Genomic DNA, 19490 nt, shown 5'->3' with positions numbered 1-19490 from the left:
CATAACATCCATCAATCTAACACTCAAACAGAGGACTGGCCAGAGTCTGGCCAGAATAAATACACTGGCTAATTTAAAGGAAGATAAAAGAATGTATTTAAAGTCAGAAGCCACAATTCTAAATGCAAAAGAGAGGTAAGAGTCAAGGCAACATAAGCACAGCCAAAAATAGCCTCAAGACCAGTTTTTATGTTTTAGTTTGAGTTATGCCAGTAGTTTAAATGAAATTACATCACTGCAGCTGCTTGAGTTTAAACTTCCATGCAAGGATCCCTGCCCATGGATCTGAAGATCCAGTAAGAGAGGCTGAGGCAATTTTGCTACAGTCAGCTACCACAAAGATATTTTGTATTCTGCATTTTAGTACCAAATATGATGTTACATTTCAGCATGGATCTGAAAAATGAACAATAACCATATTCATAAATTGGGTGCAGCATCTAAAACTGTACGAAATCATTACATTACATTGCAAGAAGAATGCAAATTATGATCATAATCATATACACTCACAGCAGGACATCTTTCCTGAAATAAAAAAAGGTAATTTCTTAAGAAACTACAACAGATCTTAGAGAAAATAAAACTCAAGTTGCATTTGGCAGCAGTGAACAAACCTATATTTCTAGAGAGGAAAAAGCTGCTCCTTATTCCTTCAGTGGCTGGTGCAAGGAGGGGCAGGCAAAAGAGATTAAGGCATTTAGAGCAATTCTGATAAGATTACCTTTGAAAAGCCAAAGGGAAATTAAGGCAGTGTTGGTTTGATCCGATAATTCAGAAAAGATTATGTAGCATCAATTCAGCTCAGTGTGATAAAGATGCAATGATCAAAAATCAGGATGAAAAAGTGAACAACCATCAGTCAATGGAATTGCTCATTATCAGTCTGTAATTCTACTGGCTTAACACACTAATGACCAGGTTTTAATAAGCTTACTTCATTTTGGTAACAGTAGGGAAATCAAGCTCAATGAAGAAAAATAAGATCTCTGATGGAAGGGGCTTGGAGATCAGACAATACCCTTCCTTCCAGCACAGGCAAGAAGCATTTATCAAATGAATGTATTTACATCTGAAAAAAGGAGCTGTTTGCTGCCTACAATAGCCAAGGACTTAATTCTCCCTTATATCTTCACACCACTAAATCATGAATTGGGTAAATATAATACTTGGAAATTATGACAGTCAGCATTTCAATAAATATGCTATTGCATATCCCCATCTGATCAGTTAGGATGTTTGAAYAGMAGGGATACCTTCCACTAGACCCACCTACTCAGCTTTAGAGATAAAATTCTCACTCAAGACTACCAGAATTCTCATAAAAAATAAATAAAATACTAACAGGGATGAGGAACTTCTTGATTTCTTCCAATGCATGTCCCATTCTGGCATATGCTTCTGCAGGCGGAGCAAATACTTCAATTAAAACATGCAGGTCATCATTTAGGTGGAAATACTTCGCCTCTCCACTTTTTCTCAACTCTTCCTCCTAGGAGGCAAGAAAAAGATTGGTTTTGCACATTCTTGTTTCAAACGTTGTCATTTAAGTGGTAAAGTTACTCCAGAGGAATCTGCAGACAGTGTTTACTCATATTCAGATGTCTGCAACTAAAAATGTAACATGAAATAAGAGCCAACAGCTTCTGCTCACATACAGAAACTGCAGCACAAGGGGGAATGCTTCCAAGAGTTTTCCCAGGTGCACCAGTTTCACGAAGAAAACACTCTTTCCTTGAAAGTAAAGTCTACAGAAACAGGTTTGGTCTAATATTCCACAAGAGCAAGATTCTTTTACCAATATTATTTCAATCTTGGTAGTACTACACTGCTTGGATACTTATTTTCTGTTCTCACTGAAGTTTCTATCCAATGAGTGCATCCTTCACAGAACTGTGCCATTTGGACATGAAGCTAACAGCATGTGAGATGAGGGAAGAGAACATTAGAAAAAAAAGGCTTCAACAGCAATTTTAGAAGCAAGCTAATTTCTTTCATCTTCCTTCACCCAGCCCACTTCAATGATGGCAAAGCTGAGTTCAGTGCAGTGAAGCAGAGTTCAGCTCTCAAATACTGACATTCACATGCAAAATATTCACAGACCTAAAGGACAGCAATTGGTTTTCTCAGGCTGCCCTCCACCCCTGTGTATCTGCCAGGTTCAAGGGACAAAACCAGCATCAGAAATCATTTAGCTGCTTTACCAGATACCCTTACAGCAAATACTTAGCAGTTCCACTGTCTAAAAAGCTAAATCTCTCCTGCAGCTTCCTGTATTTTAGCAAGCACCAGGTAAGCACTTCACCCTTTAGATTACTAAAATTGTAAGTTACAATGATAGCTGAAATCTCCTCCCCTGCACACCCCTTAATTATGGGTTGAGGTTTAAGTGACAATCCATTTCTGCTTCTCATGAATAACATTCATATCAACATGATTTCTGTTGAACTATAAGTACGTTAAAAGGAAAAAATAAAAATCAGTGTAGATTGCTGTTAGAGCACCCACAGGAAGAATATCAAGAGGTCACTCAGCAGGATTAGACTTTGTCAGCAAAATCATTATTCTGTCAATACAAATAAGAGATCATAAAAATAGAAAGTAACCTAATATAAACATCACAGCTCAAATATTTAGTTTTAATAGGAACTGCTTCTCAGTTAAATACTTAAAGCAGAGTTACTGAAAACATGAGATGTCACTAGCACTGGAAAGATACTCGAGTTTGGTTTTTAGTATATACCTGCACCAAGCACTACCTGTCCCTTTTTCTTAGAGGGGAAAAATAAAATCACTGCGGAGTTAGTTTGTGCAGGAAAAAAAAGTGCTAAGAAACTTCCTTTCTGCGTTTCTCAATCAAGTCGGCTTGTAACAGCAATCAGCAACAAAAAGCACAATTTTCTGTATAGTACCTGGTAAAAAAAGCACTTCAATCACACCTTTAACAAAACATACAGAATTTAAACACAGGTTTTTCTAAGATCACTCCCACAAGGAAGCTTTTAAAGTCACTTGATATTCTTTTTTTGCGAAATTCACATTCATTAATGTATTTCATTTTAGTTCTGTAACTTGACTTAGCAAGGCTTCCATTACTTTCTCCGTTACTTGCCGGACAGGAGTTGGACTTTGATGATCCATGCGGGTACTCCTAACTCAGGATATTCCATGATTCCATGAAAACACTACACATCAAAACTCTTGTAACAGCACACAAATGAAAATGAGCTCACTCACTGGCTGCATCTCACAACCCTGGGCACACATCAAGCATTTCAGGTTTTTTTTTTTTTTCACTTCCCACAAAGACCAACACAAAAGCCTTAACTTACTCCCATTCCAGTATCCCTCTTTGACAGCAATTCAGCTCCCATGAAACCCTCTGTATTCCATTACTTGACACTACATCCATTGTCTTGGTGTGCCCACTGCACGTGGATGCCTGACTTGGCTGGTCAAAGCAAGGCATTAACACTACTCAATATTTGGATTTCCTGTGCTTTTTATTTGGTCCAATTTTTGTTACAGGGCTTGTTCCCTGCCACAAAAATTTCAAGTTACTAAATTCCAGACATATGCAGGCCTTACCTTTGTCTTGTCCCTCATAGAACCTTTTCCCAAAATGGACATTTTTGTCAGTGTTTCTTCCTGTAAACGCTTTAGAGAATTACCACGTGGACCCAGAAGTTTTCCCACGAAGTTGAACTGTAAGAAAACAAACAAAAAAAAACAAAACCCAAAACATTAACCTTATTGAATTTGTAGTTATAAATCAATGAGCACAACAGGATATTTGGCTGAAACAACTTTTGGTCCTAGGTGAAAAGAATTAGATCATAAATTAAAACCCATTAAGTACAGTAGTCTATGTAGTACAATTAATAGAATGTCAGCAGCTCCAGCAACACAGAAGCATCAGAACTCCAGGATAACTTGGTGCCCACTACAGAGCGCCAGATCAAGGGCAGCCTGCTGACAAAGCCTTCCTGCTCCAGCTACTGGAGACATCATGCCCAAGGCTTCTGTCCTGCTGAGGGACTCCAACCACCCCAACATCTACTGGAAAACTGTCACAGCGAGGTGCAGGCAACCCTGGAAACTCCAGGAATGCATGCGGGATAACCTCCTGACCCAGGTAACAGACAGACCTAACAGAGGGGAGATGTTACTGCATCTCTTGATCACCCAAGCTCACCAGGGACATTGAGATTGGAGGCAGTGATCAGGTTTGGATCCTCTTTGACATCTTTTGATGTCAAAGAGTATGTCTTTTTGATGTCAAAGAGATGTTTGGATCCTTTTTGACATCTTTTTGGATCGGGTAAGGAGTAAAGTTGGGCTGCTGAACTTCAGGAGAGCAGACTTCCAGCTCTTTGGGGAGCTACTCAGGGGGTTCCCCTGAGAGACTGCCCTCAGAGAAAAGGGAATCAAACAGAGCTGGCAGATCTTTAATGAAGTCTTTCATTGAACACAAGAGCTAGCGATTCCCAGAAAAGAAATCAGGCAAAGAAGACAGGAGACCAGCATGGCTGAGTAGAGATGGGCTGGTCAAACTAAAGGGCAAGAATCAAATGTACAGACCTGGGAAGAGTATAAAGATCAAGTCTGGTTTTGTAGAGCTGGGATGAGAAAGGACCAAGTGAAGCTGAAACTGAATCTGGGCAAAGAACACAAAGAGTTACAGAAAAGGCTTCTCCAGGTAACCCAAACAGAATTGTTCCCCCTTTCCTCTGATAAACAATGCTGTAAAACGGGTAACAACAGATGAGAAGGTCAAGGTACTCAACAACTGAAGAGACAATCATGTTAAAAAGGTAGTTTTAGGTACAAGTAAAATATAGTCATGCTGAAGAGCTATCAGGCTTAAGCTTTGTGGCCTCAAGTGTATGAAACAGTTCTAAGTTTTTTGCTTGTCCCTCTACTACCATGTCACTGAAGAGCCAGGATGGGCTGCACTGATCTCCCTGCTCATCTGGAGCAATTTGAAGACTTAGCAATGGGGCAGTGGCAGCTCCAAATCTTTTGTTGCTGTAGTGGAAGTGATGATGAAGTAAAGGCCCAGCTGCACTCACCCTAAAAGGCAGAAAGTGTATAGCTCCAATTCATCTCTTTCAAGTTTAGACAGAAAGGAAAGCAAGCACTAAAAGTCAACTAAATATGAAAATATGAGTTTATACCCCTTAGCAGTTGCAAGTTCAATTCCCAATGTAGAAGTGGCATAATACTATCGAGAAAAAGGCTTATGGATGATTATAATCCACAGATGTCATTCAATTTAAGGTCCTGCATGAACCAGTCTTTTCTGAAATTATCAGACCACATCAAGAAATTCTCAGGCAATTTGTTTATGTTTTGTTTTGTTTTTTTTTTTTTAATTAGAGACATCCATTTTTTTCATATAGGCCCTAAGATACAGCCAAGGAAAATACCAATCAGAATTATTGAACAGATAATGGTAGAAATCTCCCTTGCTGAGAATATTCAGGACTCAGGGCTACTGATAAGGTCCTGTGCAATCTAATTTACAATCATTTCAACAGAAGATTGAGCATCTGAAGGCTCAGATGTTCTCTAGAGATTCCTTTTAATTTGGACTTCTGATTTCTTTTTTTTTAATTTCTGAAGATATAATTAAAGAAAGCAAACAAATTGAAACAATCTATAAAAAATTTGAACTTTGAAAGGTCAGTAACTCCTTGTCAATAGTTTCCTTAAATGAAGCTCACAGTTAAGCTCAAATTAAATGTTTAATGCAGTGGAACACCACCTCAGTTTTTCAAACATTACTTAGATTATTTATGTGTATTTATAATAGCCTTTGAAGCTACTAGGAACAAAAATAAACCCAATCTTTACTGCAGCTGTATTCTTTTAGTTAAAACCAGTCTAATGTTATGCAAAACTAAAACCTGATCTATCGAACTTTAGCATCTCCAAAAGTTGTCTTCTTTTCAAAACTATGAAATCTCTACTGCCAAAGCCAGACATTACAACAGCTATACAAGGACAGCACAGATGAGATTTTCTAGACACATTTAATGAACATGAAAATGTATTGTCTGTATCCTGAGATCCACTGAGCTATTCTGTGCACTGAGGCCTCAAATATTTGATTTGACAAGTCTGAGGCATAAGAAACTTGTGTTGCAAGTACGAAATTCTGCTGATTTGAAAGCATAGTACCTCTAGGTGTAGCTTAAAAGCACAAAGGTTAGTAAAAAATAGCTTACAATGCAGTCAACAAAGCATTTTTGCTCCCACATTACAAAGCCAAAAGGCTTTGCAATATTTCAGTTGATTATTTCAGAAATGAAACCCATTTATGATATTGAAGGAATCCTTTCAGTAGAAAACTGATTATTTACTTTGAACAGGTACTGCACTTTGTTCAAACTACTGGTTTATCTCCCTTCTACATTAAATTGGAAACATCTGATCAAAGGTTTATTTTGAAATATTTCATAGATATAGAAACACTCAAAGTATCAGTCACTAAGTTACTCTCATTACTTCTGTACTGCTTTCAATCAAATAGAAGAAGGACTCAAAGGTACAAAATCAGCACACAGTAAAACAAATTTCACTTACAAAATTAGCAAATCCTGTGTGTCTGCTGGTGAAACAGAAGCAAATAAGCCTGGCAGATCCAGGTTCACTCTAACACAAGACTGCTCACATACAAGTTTCATGGGAGCTTCTCATGCTCCACATTTAGGGTTTATTTGTCCCAGGAGCACAAGAACAAAGAAGCTTGTAAACTATCTCTGAATTAGACACACTGGATAGCAACAAACAAACATCTGAGCAGCTCTGCCCCAGTCAGACCAGTCACATTCACTAGCTCTGGCTCAGAATCAAACAACCACACTGCCCTCTTTACCTGACCCTCTCAAGAACAGGACCATCACCTCCAAACTGTTGTAAATACCCAAAAGTTGTCCTTCAGCTTAACATTGAATTAAAGCAATCACACTGCTTTCCAGTGCAAGTTGATGAGGGTTTCAGTTCTACAGGACAGATGAACTCTAAAGAGTCAACCATAAAAATTACTACTCTACACTGGATCATCTTTATCAAATCACAGACTGCCTCTGCATTAAGACAGCTTCTACTAAGTTAGGTATCTTAACTTCTGTCCTATGTATCAGGATACTATGGACAATGACATAGAAGAGGAGATAAAATCTCCACCTCAAATTTGCCTCTAGACCAGCTCTGAAGGGTACGCAAATAAGGTATTCAAGCAAAATTACAGCAACACTTTAAGCAGCTTTGCAAAAAACAGTATCAAGATTCAGATTAACCAGCCTGGGAGAAAACAATTACACAAAATGGGAAAAAATAGCACACTAGCTACATTTCTAACCAAACAATACTCTGCTAAACGGTGCCCTCTGTACCATTAAACTATTACAAAATATCACCAGAAAATACATTAGTTTGAGCAAAAGGATGCAGGGATTAAGGGGTGTTCCTATTCCTAAAATCTGTGATCACTGAAAGAACATCCCCTGTATCTACACCTCTGGTTTACTCTGTGCATAAAGATACACCATGCAGTGCAACAGCCCTTCCTCAAATTCATGGGATATGAGTTTTCTCTTGACCATGGTGTCTGTTAGCTGACAAATATTGTTTAACTGTTCTGAAAGAGTGTATCTGTTTCTACTTTACATATAGTGTGAAACAAAAACCTCCAATTTAAAATGCATCTGAAACAGAAAACATTTTTCACAACAGAAACAAACAAAAAATAGATCATAAGGTTTTTGCTTGAAAACTGTTTCATTTCTTAGATGTTCAAAAATCCTCATTTTAGGAAGCATTTTTTCAGTTATTATACAATGGAGTTTATAGACATCACTGCATAGTACCCACTTCTTCAGAACCACCAAACCAAAATATATCTTGAACAGTTATCTAGAGATTTCTTTCCTACCACATCACTGCTTGAAACTATTCCCTGAAAACACTTCTGGAGAAACACAGCTACAAAGAACACTCAAGTGAGATTCTCTTCAGAAACATTTGATCTACTATATGAATTATAGCCAGGAAAAAAAAAAAGAAAAGAAATTAATGCCAGTGCTACAGAATTTTTAAATGTATATATTACAGAAAAGGGGATATAATAGAAAAAGTAATCCTTGTTTATCCCCAACCAAGGCAAGTCTGCTAAGAATGGTTCATCCAGCTTAAAATACTTAGTGAAAGTATAAATGCTTGACCAAATGCTTTCCTGTAAAGCCTTAAGCACTCCATTGTTATTAAAGCCATAGAAAGCTTTCTTGACATATTAGTTTTCTGCAATGGTTCCTCTGTGACAGGGTCACTAGGAAAAAAAAAAAAAAGTTAATTTAAGATTCAGAGCACTTTTCCTTAGAATGACCTGAAACAAAGAAAACTTCAAAGTTTTTCCTATTCATCTCAGAAGGATAAAATTTCTATAGAAAGGTAAGTGCTTCAATCACCTACATTACACCACAAACTACTCTCCTTCATGTAACATTGTAATAAGTCTTTAAACATTTATTCACAGCAGAAAACTCAGTCAATTTTACTATAAAGTTGCTCAAAAGTTTTCTCTGGCATTTCAGTTGATGCTTGCTCCTCCACATCACTTCTGGTTATGCAACCACATTTTCTCATTTCTGCTCTAAGAAATCCTTAGAGCTAAGCTATTATGAAAAATTGCTTTCTAACTAGTCATGTGATTAAAATATTAATCTCTCCATGACTTTACATAACAACTGTAGATATATTGTATATGACAATGACATTTTAAAACAGGTATTTTCACTTTAAAAGTTGAGCTAAAAGGCTTAAATGGATACCAGTTCCACAAGTCAATAACTTTGAGAGAAAATATATTTAAAGTATCACTTCGGGGAACAACAGACCATTTCTTCCTGACTTCTGAGATTTACCCAGTATTTAAGTGTAGATCTATGAGCAATTTTTAAAATGGTACCTGTCAAAATGGAAATAATTGTTCCCCACAGTTTTGATCTTTCTCATGGAAAACCATCATAATTCCATTTACCATCCATGGAAGCGATTTTTTTCACCTAATTCAGAACACCCAAGTTCAGCAAACTGTCAAAGCAAAATTAGATTTCTGAGCCTGAACTAGTTCACAATGCATATTCATTAAATGTATAGAAGGGGGATAACACCTTCCTGCCTCACAGTACACAACAAAGCTCTATAACACCTTTCATACTTGAGTTAGGCTCTTCACAGCAGAGTTAGGACAGATCCACAGAGCCCCTTCACCAACACACCCACATCAGCACCTTCCTTTAGTGGCCAGCTCACCTCCTCTGCCTTTAAGTCTGTGCAAGTTTGACAATTATTTTCAAGCATGAACACAAGAGAAATACAGGTTTAAGGGTCACATTTTAACACATAACCCAGAGCCAGTTGAGGTACTCAGCTGAACAAACAGGAAGTCACCCTAACCTCAATGTCTTAAGCTGACAAGATCTCATTCCACTCCCTGCTGTTTAGACATGCAGCATCCACATGGACTCCTACCTACAGGTAACTTGATTTAGAACTGATTTCTACCTCAAAAAGTTGGCCCTTTTCCTATAAGGTTGCATAAAAGCCTAACCTCTCTAATCCTTACTTACAGTAGATGTCCCAGTTACAACAGGATTGCAGACAGCATTACCAAAGCTTATTGAAGCTTCACCTAAATACCTCAGATTAATTTCTGTATTGCAGCAATTCAGACCTCTTGGAGGAATCTGCAGAGCTGGACCAAACCGAAAACCTCTTAAGACTCCGTACAATCATATTTTCAAAAGATGTGACTGGGACTCTATAGAGGAGTTGCCACAAGGTTTTTGAGACTGTCACATTATCATGACATACTCATTCAGGGGCTCTTTTTAAAGGAGTCTGTAAATAACACAAAGAAATGTATTCCAATGCACAAACAGCCTTAAGGGGAAACTGAATATAACTCCGAGAACTAACTATCTTGAATTATTTCACAGCACAGACAAAATTCAGGTTGTCTTAGTTATTCCATTACCTTCTAATGGAATGGTCCAGAGATGAAAAATAACAACTATTTAGACCAACTATCTGTTGCATGAGATTAAGCTGTTAACTAACACTGCCAAGGCAGAGCAAGACATAAGTTTAAAGGATATAGAGTATCACAGAAGAAACCAAGRGCTCTTAGGTAGGAGGCCAGTTAAGCACATCACCAGGATCACTCAGCTATTTGGCCAATAAGCAAAAGACCAGAAACTCATAAGACTTTTTCAGGGTGAGCAATGATGCCCAGAAAAGTGCAATACACACTTCTGTACGTGATGTCTACCAGATTCTTTTCCAACAGAAACCCAGCTGCTCTGCACTTCAGTTGAAGAGCTTCTGCTGCACTTAACCTGTCACCTTCCAGGGCTGTCAGAGGTAATTGCACAGGACCCAGCTGTGGGCTCATGAGAATGTGTCTGACAGGACAGGAAATGTGAGCAAGCATTACCATGCCAGGCTGATCTGATCAGAGCCTGACCTGTGCTGAGGCTATTATGATTTATTCAAGGAGTCAGGCTTAGAGAAAAGTTTTAAGGAAGGAAAAGGCAATGTAATATACATTTCGGGTCTAGCAAGCTGTCTGAATGGGGGCAGGGCACTGATGAGCTGTTTTGGTTCACAGATGTCTTTTATAACAAAAAAATATAAGATAGGAATAATGAAATATTAATATACCCAGACAGCAGAGGTATATTTCCTTCCCAGAGTMATCACWGGCAAATATAAACAMAGGAATAGWTTCTACTGGCAAAATCACTTAAATWKGTGGTTAGTTWCATTTTCAAATATCTAACCCTGTTAAAGATTTTACAATTTCAATAACTTGGGGGCGTTTTGATTCCGTTTAAAAGCAGGATCATTTATTTAGGGGACTACTGTGTTAATGAAATCAAAGCAAACTTTGTTTTTCTCACTATTACCTGATTACCAAAATTACCTAGATTAAACCCAAACTGGTAACCCAATGCTTGTTTGAGAGATTTATCAATTACTGCAATGATTTTGCCAGCTTCAAACAGCAGATTTTCAGATCACTAAATCCATAAAGACTACCTCTTCTGAAAAAACAGAGCTGTTTTTGTCAGGATCTTGCAAAATAAGAACAGCGTGAATGTGAACTGCAGGCAAACATGCCAGCTTGCTAGAACTCTAAATTCACTACTGACACACTGAACATTTTTTGCACAGATGTCATCCACATTTAAGTCTGAAATTTCATTCTTCTGAAGCATTTGTCACCAATCCTGATCAATAGGAAAAAAAACCCAAAAATTAGGAACAACTCTTTTACTCATTTTTCTGACGAACTACTCTTTCGTACTTTCTACCAACGCCACATTTGTGGCAACACAACACCTACTGCAGGTAAAATGGTCTGGAAAACTGCACACAAACGCAAAGAGAAGAGCAGCACAGATTCACAAAGCATTTATGTGGAACACCATTTCATGTTTTTATGAGCACTAAAATATTTTTTGGTAAGTTCCACAGAAGAGAATCACTGAAAATTATAGGATGGAAGGCACCTTAAAGGACCTTAAAGATCATCCAGTTTCAACCTCCCTGTGATGAGCAGGGACATCTTCCACTAGATCAGATTGCTCACATCCCCATCCAAGCTGGCCCTGAACATTTCCAGAGATGGAGCATCCACATCTTCTCTGGGTAACTGTGCCAGATGCCTTACTGCTCTTTTAATAAAGCATTTCTTCCTGCTATCTAACTCCTCTTCCTCTTTTGATTTAAAGCCATCCTATCTTGTCCAATCACATCATGCCCTTGTAAAAAGTCTCTTTCCAGCTCTCTCATAAGCTCCCCTTAAGGTACTGGAAGTGCTTTACATTCTCCCTGAATCCTTCTCCAACTCTCTCATTCCATCTTCCCCGTTTCCTCAGCAGATGCTCCAGCCTCAGTTATTGCCATGGCCTCCTCTAGACTCGTTCCAACAGGTCCATGTCCTTGTGYTGRGGAYCCCAGAGYKGGATGCAGCACTGCAGGTGGGGTCTCACAAGAGCAGAGGGGCAGAATCCCCTCCCTCCCCTGCTGCCCAAAGGGCTCTGGATGCAGCTCAGGACACATTTGGTTTCTGGGCTGCCAGAGCACATTGCTGGGTTATGTTGACTTCTTGTCAACACCCCAAGTCATCTTCTCAGGGCTGCTCTTGATCCATTCTCTGCCCAGCTTGTGATTGTGCCTGGGATTGTCCCAACCCACAGGATCCCTTTGCACTTGGCCCTGCTGAACCCCATGAGGTTCACACTGCCCCACCTCTCCAATCTCTCAAGGTCCCTCTGGATGCCACCCCTTCCCTCCAGCATGTGCCAACAGCACCACCCAGCTGGGTGTCAGTGAACCCTTGCTGAGGGTGCCCTCATGTCACTGTCCATGTCACCAATAAAGATGTCAAACAGTGCTGGTCCCGTACCAGCCCCCAAGGAACAGCACTTGTCACTGGTCACCACTTGGATACTGAGCTGTTGACCATAACTTGTTGGGTGCAACCATCAGCCAATTCCTTACTCACCAAGGGGTCCTTCCATCAAGTCCATGTCTCTCCAGTTTAGAGACATGAGTGACACACAGGACAGTGTCAAATGCTTTGCACAGGTCCAGGTCGATGATGTCAGCTGCTCTTCCCTTATCCACCAACACTGTAGCCCTGTCACAGGAGTCCACCACTTTAGTCAGGCATGACTTGCCCTTAGTGAAGACATCTTGGCTGTCACCAGTCAGACAACGTGGCCAAATACACAACAGAGGCACTCTACATACACCTCAGGAAACCAAGATGAYTGTGACACCTCCACATCCACCCTACAAATCTCGATAAAGCATCCCTAACTTCTGAACCCTCATTTGAACATGTGAAATAGAAACAGGATTAGCACTTCCAAAATTATGATGCAAAAAGACTTTGTTCTCCCATGCGCAGGCACTTAAAGCTCATGTCACTAATGGCAGACTACAGTACGCCAGGATAAGGTTGTTTGCCATGTTACTTCATAAAAGGTATCATAATTTATTAAATCTCAAAAATAAAACCATGAGCCTGGTTCTAATAACCAGGTGATAGCAAACTGCAGTGACTGTTTGTGGTTCGAGGCAGGAGATTTTCAGAGAAAATCAAGAGTACTATCATAATTCTGAATTGATACTCACCTCCCAGACTRCTCTGAYACAGCARGAAATTTTAGYTCCTTTTGACTCTACAGAGTCTTTMATRAGCAACCTTTAACAAATATCCACCTATATGTAATAAAACGGAAATTTCTAACAGATGTTGAGACCCCAAACATTGGAATAAAAGTATTCTTAAATATTAAGAGTCTAGGATTTTATTCACTCTGGCAGGAGAGAGATTTATGTGAACACAGATACCAGTATTTTGTTTTCTGTGGAGCAGTCCTAGTGGATATGCAGGAATTCACATGACCTGTCTGTTCTGCACAGTAGGTTTATTTTGCATCCTTGGATCTGCCTGGACATAAGTTCAGGTTTCTTTACATAGCACACACCACATTTTATTCCAGTTCAGTGTCTCTACAAGCCAGAAGTACTGATCAAAAAGCAGAGCATCTCTAGCCATTCCAAACATGGCAAGGGATTTCCTACCAGCTATCCTAATTTCAGTGWTTAGTCCTATAAAGAAAGCTGACACCAGATAAAGAAGCAGAAGTATCTTTCAGAACACAGCATTTCCCTTTTTAATAGCCACATTGCCTTTCTTTCCACTGAGCTCAAGTATCTCCATCTCAACATTTAGAAGAAAAACATCCTGYTCACAAACAATGGCCATGGAGTAAGCTGCCCCCTATATTTTACCTTCCAATCTTTATGTTTCTGTAGGCTTGTACATAGCTCTAGTTAGTCATAAAGATGACTTAAGTCAGAGTTCCAAAAGGTGCTCACATGATGTGCAGCCTTGCACTCACTCAAGAAGTATTTCATGAAACTTTGAACAGCAGCAAAGAAATCCCTGCAAGTTACCCAGCACAGGCCTGTGAGAAAAACACTGACACTGTGCAGAAAAAAAAACAATTATAAAAAGTTTTCCTAAACAGAAGGAGGAAGGAATAGTGATTTTTTTTCTCCATGAATAGAAAGTCTTGAAATTTCTAATAGGAAGAAAAAGTCATTTCAAACAAATTAAAAAAATGCTAATCTGATTGTCATAACATTAACCTTAAAATTTTAAGCAGCACAAAAATAATAAAGTTCCACAGCCTACTGAATGTTGTATAAATGCTTCCAGGCAGCAATATTTTAGTGCAGGATAATACTTGGCAGTAAAGATGTGTTAAGAATTCATGGTGGGCAAAGATATTAATGAAACAGTCTCTACCCCTCCAGAACAGACTGCATAATTTAGCAGTCAAGCTATAACTCATTCAAGACTAACAATGGCTGAAACATAAGAGGATGAGAAGAAAATTTACACAATTAGTTCCTTATGGTGCATTTTAAGCTGCTCTTCCAGATACAATAAGAAAGTTTCAAAGCCTGGCATAAGATTCAACTTCAACATTTGTTTTTCCTTTTGATATTCTGAAGAGGAGGATCCTTCTACCCCAAAAATATGATTAAATTATTTGCTCTATTTGGTGTGAGCAGCACCACTTTCCTGCACATTTGTTCCAAAAAGAATCAGTTCTACCTTAGAGCTCCTACAGAACACATTGCAGAACAGCATGAAAAGTGATTGGTAATGATAAATATTAAAACAAATAATTAAGATACTAGTGAAATATCTTTTATGAGAATCTAACTTTATCAAATACGAAAATTTGGCTTACCTTAGGGAATTGTTTTACTGGGATCAGAACTTTTTGTCCCAACTTCATATTCTTATTGATGACTACATCAATATACTTTTCTTCTTCCTTTCCTTCCCCTTTTTGGAATTTTTCAATTTCTGTTAAAGAAAAAAGGTACTTTGTTAGTTCAATACAACAATCTAAAAGCTGAGAATCTTCAAAGTCAGTATAAATTTCAAAGCTAATCCTGTATGGCATACATATGACATACTGTATAATTAATACATATAATTGGTTATACAAGGCCAACAGGGTAAAGCATGTTTCGTTGTTTTTTTTATATTCATGTTTTGTATCAGCACCTTGAATTAGCATTGCAAACATGGTACTCACTTAACACTTAGGATACATTTTTTATATGGCTCAAGTAGTGAAAACTATTCCTAGATACCTTTGAGCATGTTTAAATTAAAAACCACACAACATAGTTTAATACTCTACAATTTTATTCCACCTCTGTAAATAAAGTATGCAGTTTTAATGGTGGCCTCCTACTGTGTATGTAGGAGCAAATGTCAAGTTAATGTTTCAGAATTTCAGGAACGTAATTGAGGCAAACAGCTCATACCCCAAAATCGGAGATTAGTGTTCTACCAACAATGACATTATTAGGAATGGAATTTAGAAGTTCAAACCCTGGCTTGCATGACTCTACTCGTTCCAGAGATACATACAAATGCGAGTCTTGATTATAATTTTCTTTAAATGTTGACTCTCCAGTGTGCTAATGAAAACTTGCAGATTTCATTTCATTAAAGATGATTAATGAGAAGCATACAGGGAGACAAAGTGAAACACTGCTTGAGTTATTTGCTGGATTGGGTCCATCATGCGGGGGACTCCAGTGGTAAACATGTTAGCACACACCAAAATCCAATCCATTTCAGAAGTGCCATAGAAGTTCTTCTAAGGGAATCTAGCACTTGTCCTCCACAAACACTTCCATACGTCTTGTTAATTTTTCACAAGAAGAAACACTTTTCTATTCTACTTGACCAGAAGTTAAGGACATTCATCAAGACCTTGCAGCTTTTTTAATGGGAAAGTGATATTATGCCAAGAGATTGTAATAAAAATCTGAATGCAAAGAAACTGATCAAAAATATAGGAGAAACCAGCCCTTAGGACACTTTCAAACATAATCTAATTTGAAATTACGTCCCATTTACCACTACAGAAACATCTGTCTGAATAACAAACTCCAGTCTTCCATTCAAGGTTTCACTTCAGTAGCACAGAAGAGAAAACAAATATCATTTATCCAAGTTACTGTTCAGTGGCTGAAAACTAAGAAAGTCAAAGCAGCCTCAGACCATCTGAAGGCTTTCTGAAGAAAAAGCCTTCCCTTGCTACACTTTCAAAATTTCTTGTCAAGTCTGTAGGAAGTGTTTGATTCCTATGGATTCCAGCAACATTAATATTCTGGAGGAGCCCTACCAAAGCAACCCTGCTCCAGAATGCCCTTTGTTTCACCATGCTCAGAAAAAATATCCTCCAGCATCATTATTCCACCAGCTAACAACAACTGAAAAAAATTTCAATAGTCGAAACCCATGTAAAAATGGAAATCTGGATATACCACATTATGGACTAGGCAATTACAGGCAATTAAACAGATGTAAAGTTACATCGGTTTAATTTGGAATTAATTTCCAGGTGAAATTAAGACCAAAATTTTATAGGGTGTGATGTTTCCACTCAGAAATCAGGTGACTGGTATCTTTTAGAAGTCAAAATTTCCAAATATCACATTCAGATGTAAAAGCATGTTACCATCACAGCATCCAAATAATATTCAAATATTCATCTAACACCCCTCTTTCCTCATATATAAAGGGCAGTAGTGACAAAGCTCTTTGATTTCTCTTGAAAAACAAGATTGGATACTTAGAGGTTTTATGTTTTACAAGTAAAGACATAACAATAATTTTTAAGGTTGCTATTGGTACTACACCATTAATATAAACACGCAAAGCTTCAAACTGACCAGAAATTTGCTGTTCTTTGGCAATATTTTACACCAAGAAATGCTGAATATTAAAACTGTAATAAAAATACATCTATTTCTTATGAGTGAAGTAAATGCAGTTGCTACAAAATTTTATATGATCTGATTTAGTATTGAATTTAAATGTTAGGACTAAAATTTGTTCAAAGCCAGAAAAGCACAGTTAAACTCCATTCAATATTTAAATTCAATTAATGCACTGTGCTGTATTTTTTTTTGTAACAGAGCAGTGCACCAAAACTCCCAGGCAGTTCAGCTGATATCTGCCTGACACAAGACCTTTATGAGTTTTCAGTCATTATAATTATTATTATATTAAAGGACTTTTTTCTGAAGAATCTAAAATAACAAAATAAAAGTACCTTCAACATCAAAGCCCACCGAGTTTTTGTGAACTGGTAAAGCTACAAAATGTTTTTTCCCTGTTGAGTCATATGCTGTTATGCCCAAATGCACAGCGTGACATACACTGCAATCTCCCAGCCCACCTGAAAATGAGAACCACAAGTTTATGAATCAACTGTGGTTTAAGGAACTTCTTAGAAATTGCCAAGAAATTTTATACCTGGAAATGAGTCATTTTGGGAACATTCAGACACCTCAGATGCACTTAAAATGTGTTTGAAGAGTTAAGCAGAGTTCTACCTCAGTAACATTCTTCAGCTGAGCCAATAGCATAAATTCCCTAAGAGATCACTGCTAACTGTATTTCCCAAATACTTTATCTTACAGAAGTTATTTGAATTTGGTATTTGAAGGACTTGAATGCAACAGTGCTAAATACACTCATAATTTGGGAGTGCTTTGATTCAGCTAATAAAAAAATTTGAAAGACCATTCTCTTCTTGTTCTAGTAAATACTGAACTTTAGGTCGCTAAATTATTTCAAGAAATACCTTATTCTGAAGATCAGTTTTCATAACCCAAACATCTACACACTTTATTGACCATTTTTAGAAAAAAAAAACCACTTTATTCTTTTACTTACACTGTTAAAACAACTTTCTTTTTGCTTGAAGAAGCTACTGAAACCCATTAAGAGGCTGCAAATCAGCTCTCAGCAAAATGGATCACCATTTTTCCATTTGTTTTAAGACAAATTACTTTACTAACAGACACAGCCCATTGCCATAGCAATTGCCATTGCCACCAGCTTACAAAGCAAGATTTAATAATTTTTTTCCTGTTATGGTCTAAAGTTAATCAAACTGATCCAAGACTTTCTGCCTGTTCACTGCTACAGTAAGACTATAGTTTTTTCATGAACAAAGTACAGTCCACTGATCACATTTTATCTCACATTCTGCTTTTATTTCTTTGCACTTGAAATCTCAGATGAATGGGATATTCAGCTAAGCATTAGAATTCTATCCATATCTGCACAGCTCGTGCAATACCATTCACATACATCAAGCTTTAGATAATTAGGGAAAAATCATGCCAGATCACACAGGAAATCCAATCAGATTTTCAAGGTCAAATGGATAGGAAGATTTGCCTTTTCTTAATCCTTAGATTACATTCTGCACTGCTTAGCTATATGAAGCAATGCCATTTCCTAGATAACAAACAGTAAATAAACATGTGATTAAAGCTTCCCATAATGCTAGAGATTAGAATCTCATGTTCTCAGACCAAGGATGCAGCTAATGCAACAGGAATTTAACTGCATGCAGTATTAACTGCATGTATTTTTTTTCTTTACATTTAATCATAGCAGAGACCTAAGCAATGATTAGTCCTCAGTTAATTCACCAAATAACAGTGGTAGATACATCAGATAATGACTAGGTAGAATTGTTTCACGTTATTCTTCAGTTAGAATTAATCTTCCTGAGGCAGAAAAATCCAGGATTCCAGTTCCCTCTGCTAAGCCAATATAAATACTTGTGTTTAATACTGAGCAATGTGATGCCCTATTTGTATGTAGTAAATTAGTATAATAAATATAAGATCAAATTTCAAACTCAAAGTAAACAGAAATTTTTACTGCATTTGTCATTAAGGCAGTATTTCCTTAACACAAGATCATGAGAAACAAAAATCAAGTCAATTTGCCTTCAAATCCTTAAAAAACTTTCTACTCTGTTTGCTTAGATTTAGATGTCTTATCAAACACTCCATTATATCCAAATAATTTCATATTCACTTTTTCCTACTTGAGGTGGAAGAGCAAGTAAAAAAATGCAAGACTCATTCTGGGATATTCAAAGGATTGTCATTCAGAGAACAGGGCACTGATGGAACTGCACTGCAACTGCACTAGAAGTAGTTTCCATATTCATTTTGAAAGTGAAGATACTCTAAGAATTACATTATCCTTTAAAAATATTCCCAAATCAAGTGGTTTTGAAAATTACTAAAATTATACAATAGAAGCAATAATCTGGTTTTATTTGGGCAATTTTATTGCCTTGTATCTAAGGAAAGGAAACATCAAAATTTAGACTGATTCAATCAAGCATGTTATACAACTACTGAAGCATAGCCCAACAGCAATCGTACTTGTCAATGAATGCTCAAGACTTCACAGTTGACTTAGAAAAATCACACCATCCTCAATTCAGAAAACTCTCAAGTCAAACTGAAAGCTAAGTATCTTTACATATTTCCCC

At 37.6% G+C, this 19490-nt stretch overlaps 1 protein-coding gene across 1 annotated transcript; it reads right to left on the bottom strand.

The window, feature by feature from the left end:
• Positions 1 to 1345: 1345 nt before the first annotated feature.
• On the bottom strand, positions 1346 to 17363 carry LOC130587091 (KH domain-containing, RNA-binding, signal transduction-associated protein 3-like; the record flags this gene model as incomplete). The annotated part of the gene is made up of 4 exons (XM_057388044.1): positions 1346 to 1492; positions 3589 to 3705; positions 14847 to 14965; positions 17238 to 17363. Coding segments are annotated over 4 exons (509 nt in total), but the record flags the coding sequence as incomplete, so codon positions are not given.
• Between the last annotated feature and the right edge of the window lie 2127 nt (positions 17364 to 19490).

This window comes from Malurus melanocephalus, unplaced genomic scaffold, assembly GCF_030028575.1.
Source record: "Malurus melanocephalus ecotype Western Australia unplaced genomic scaffold, MMel_1.1 scaffold_1519, whole genome shotgun sequence".
In the NCBI taxonomy this organism is placed as follows: Eukaryota; Metazoa; Chordata; class Aves; order Passeriformes; family Maluridae; genus Malurus; species Malurus melanocephalus.
Note: the sequence above shows the minus strand (reverse complement) of the source record. Positions and strands in the feature narration are given on the sequence as shown.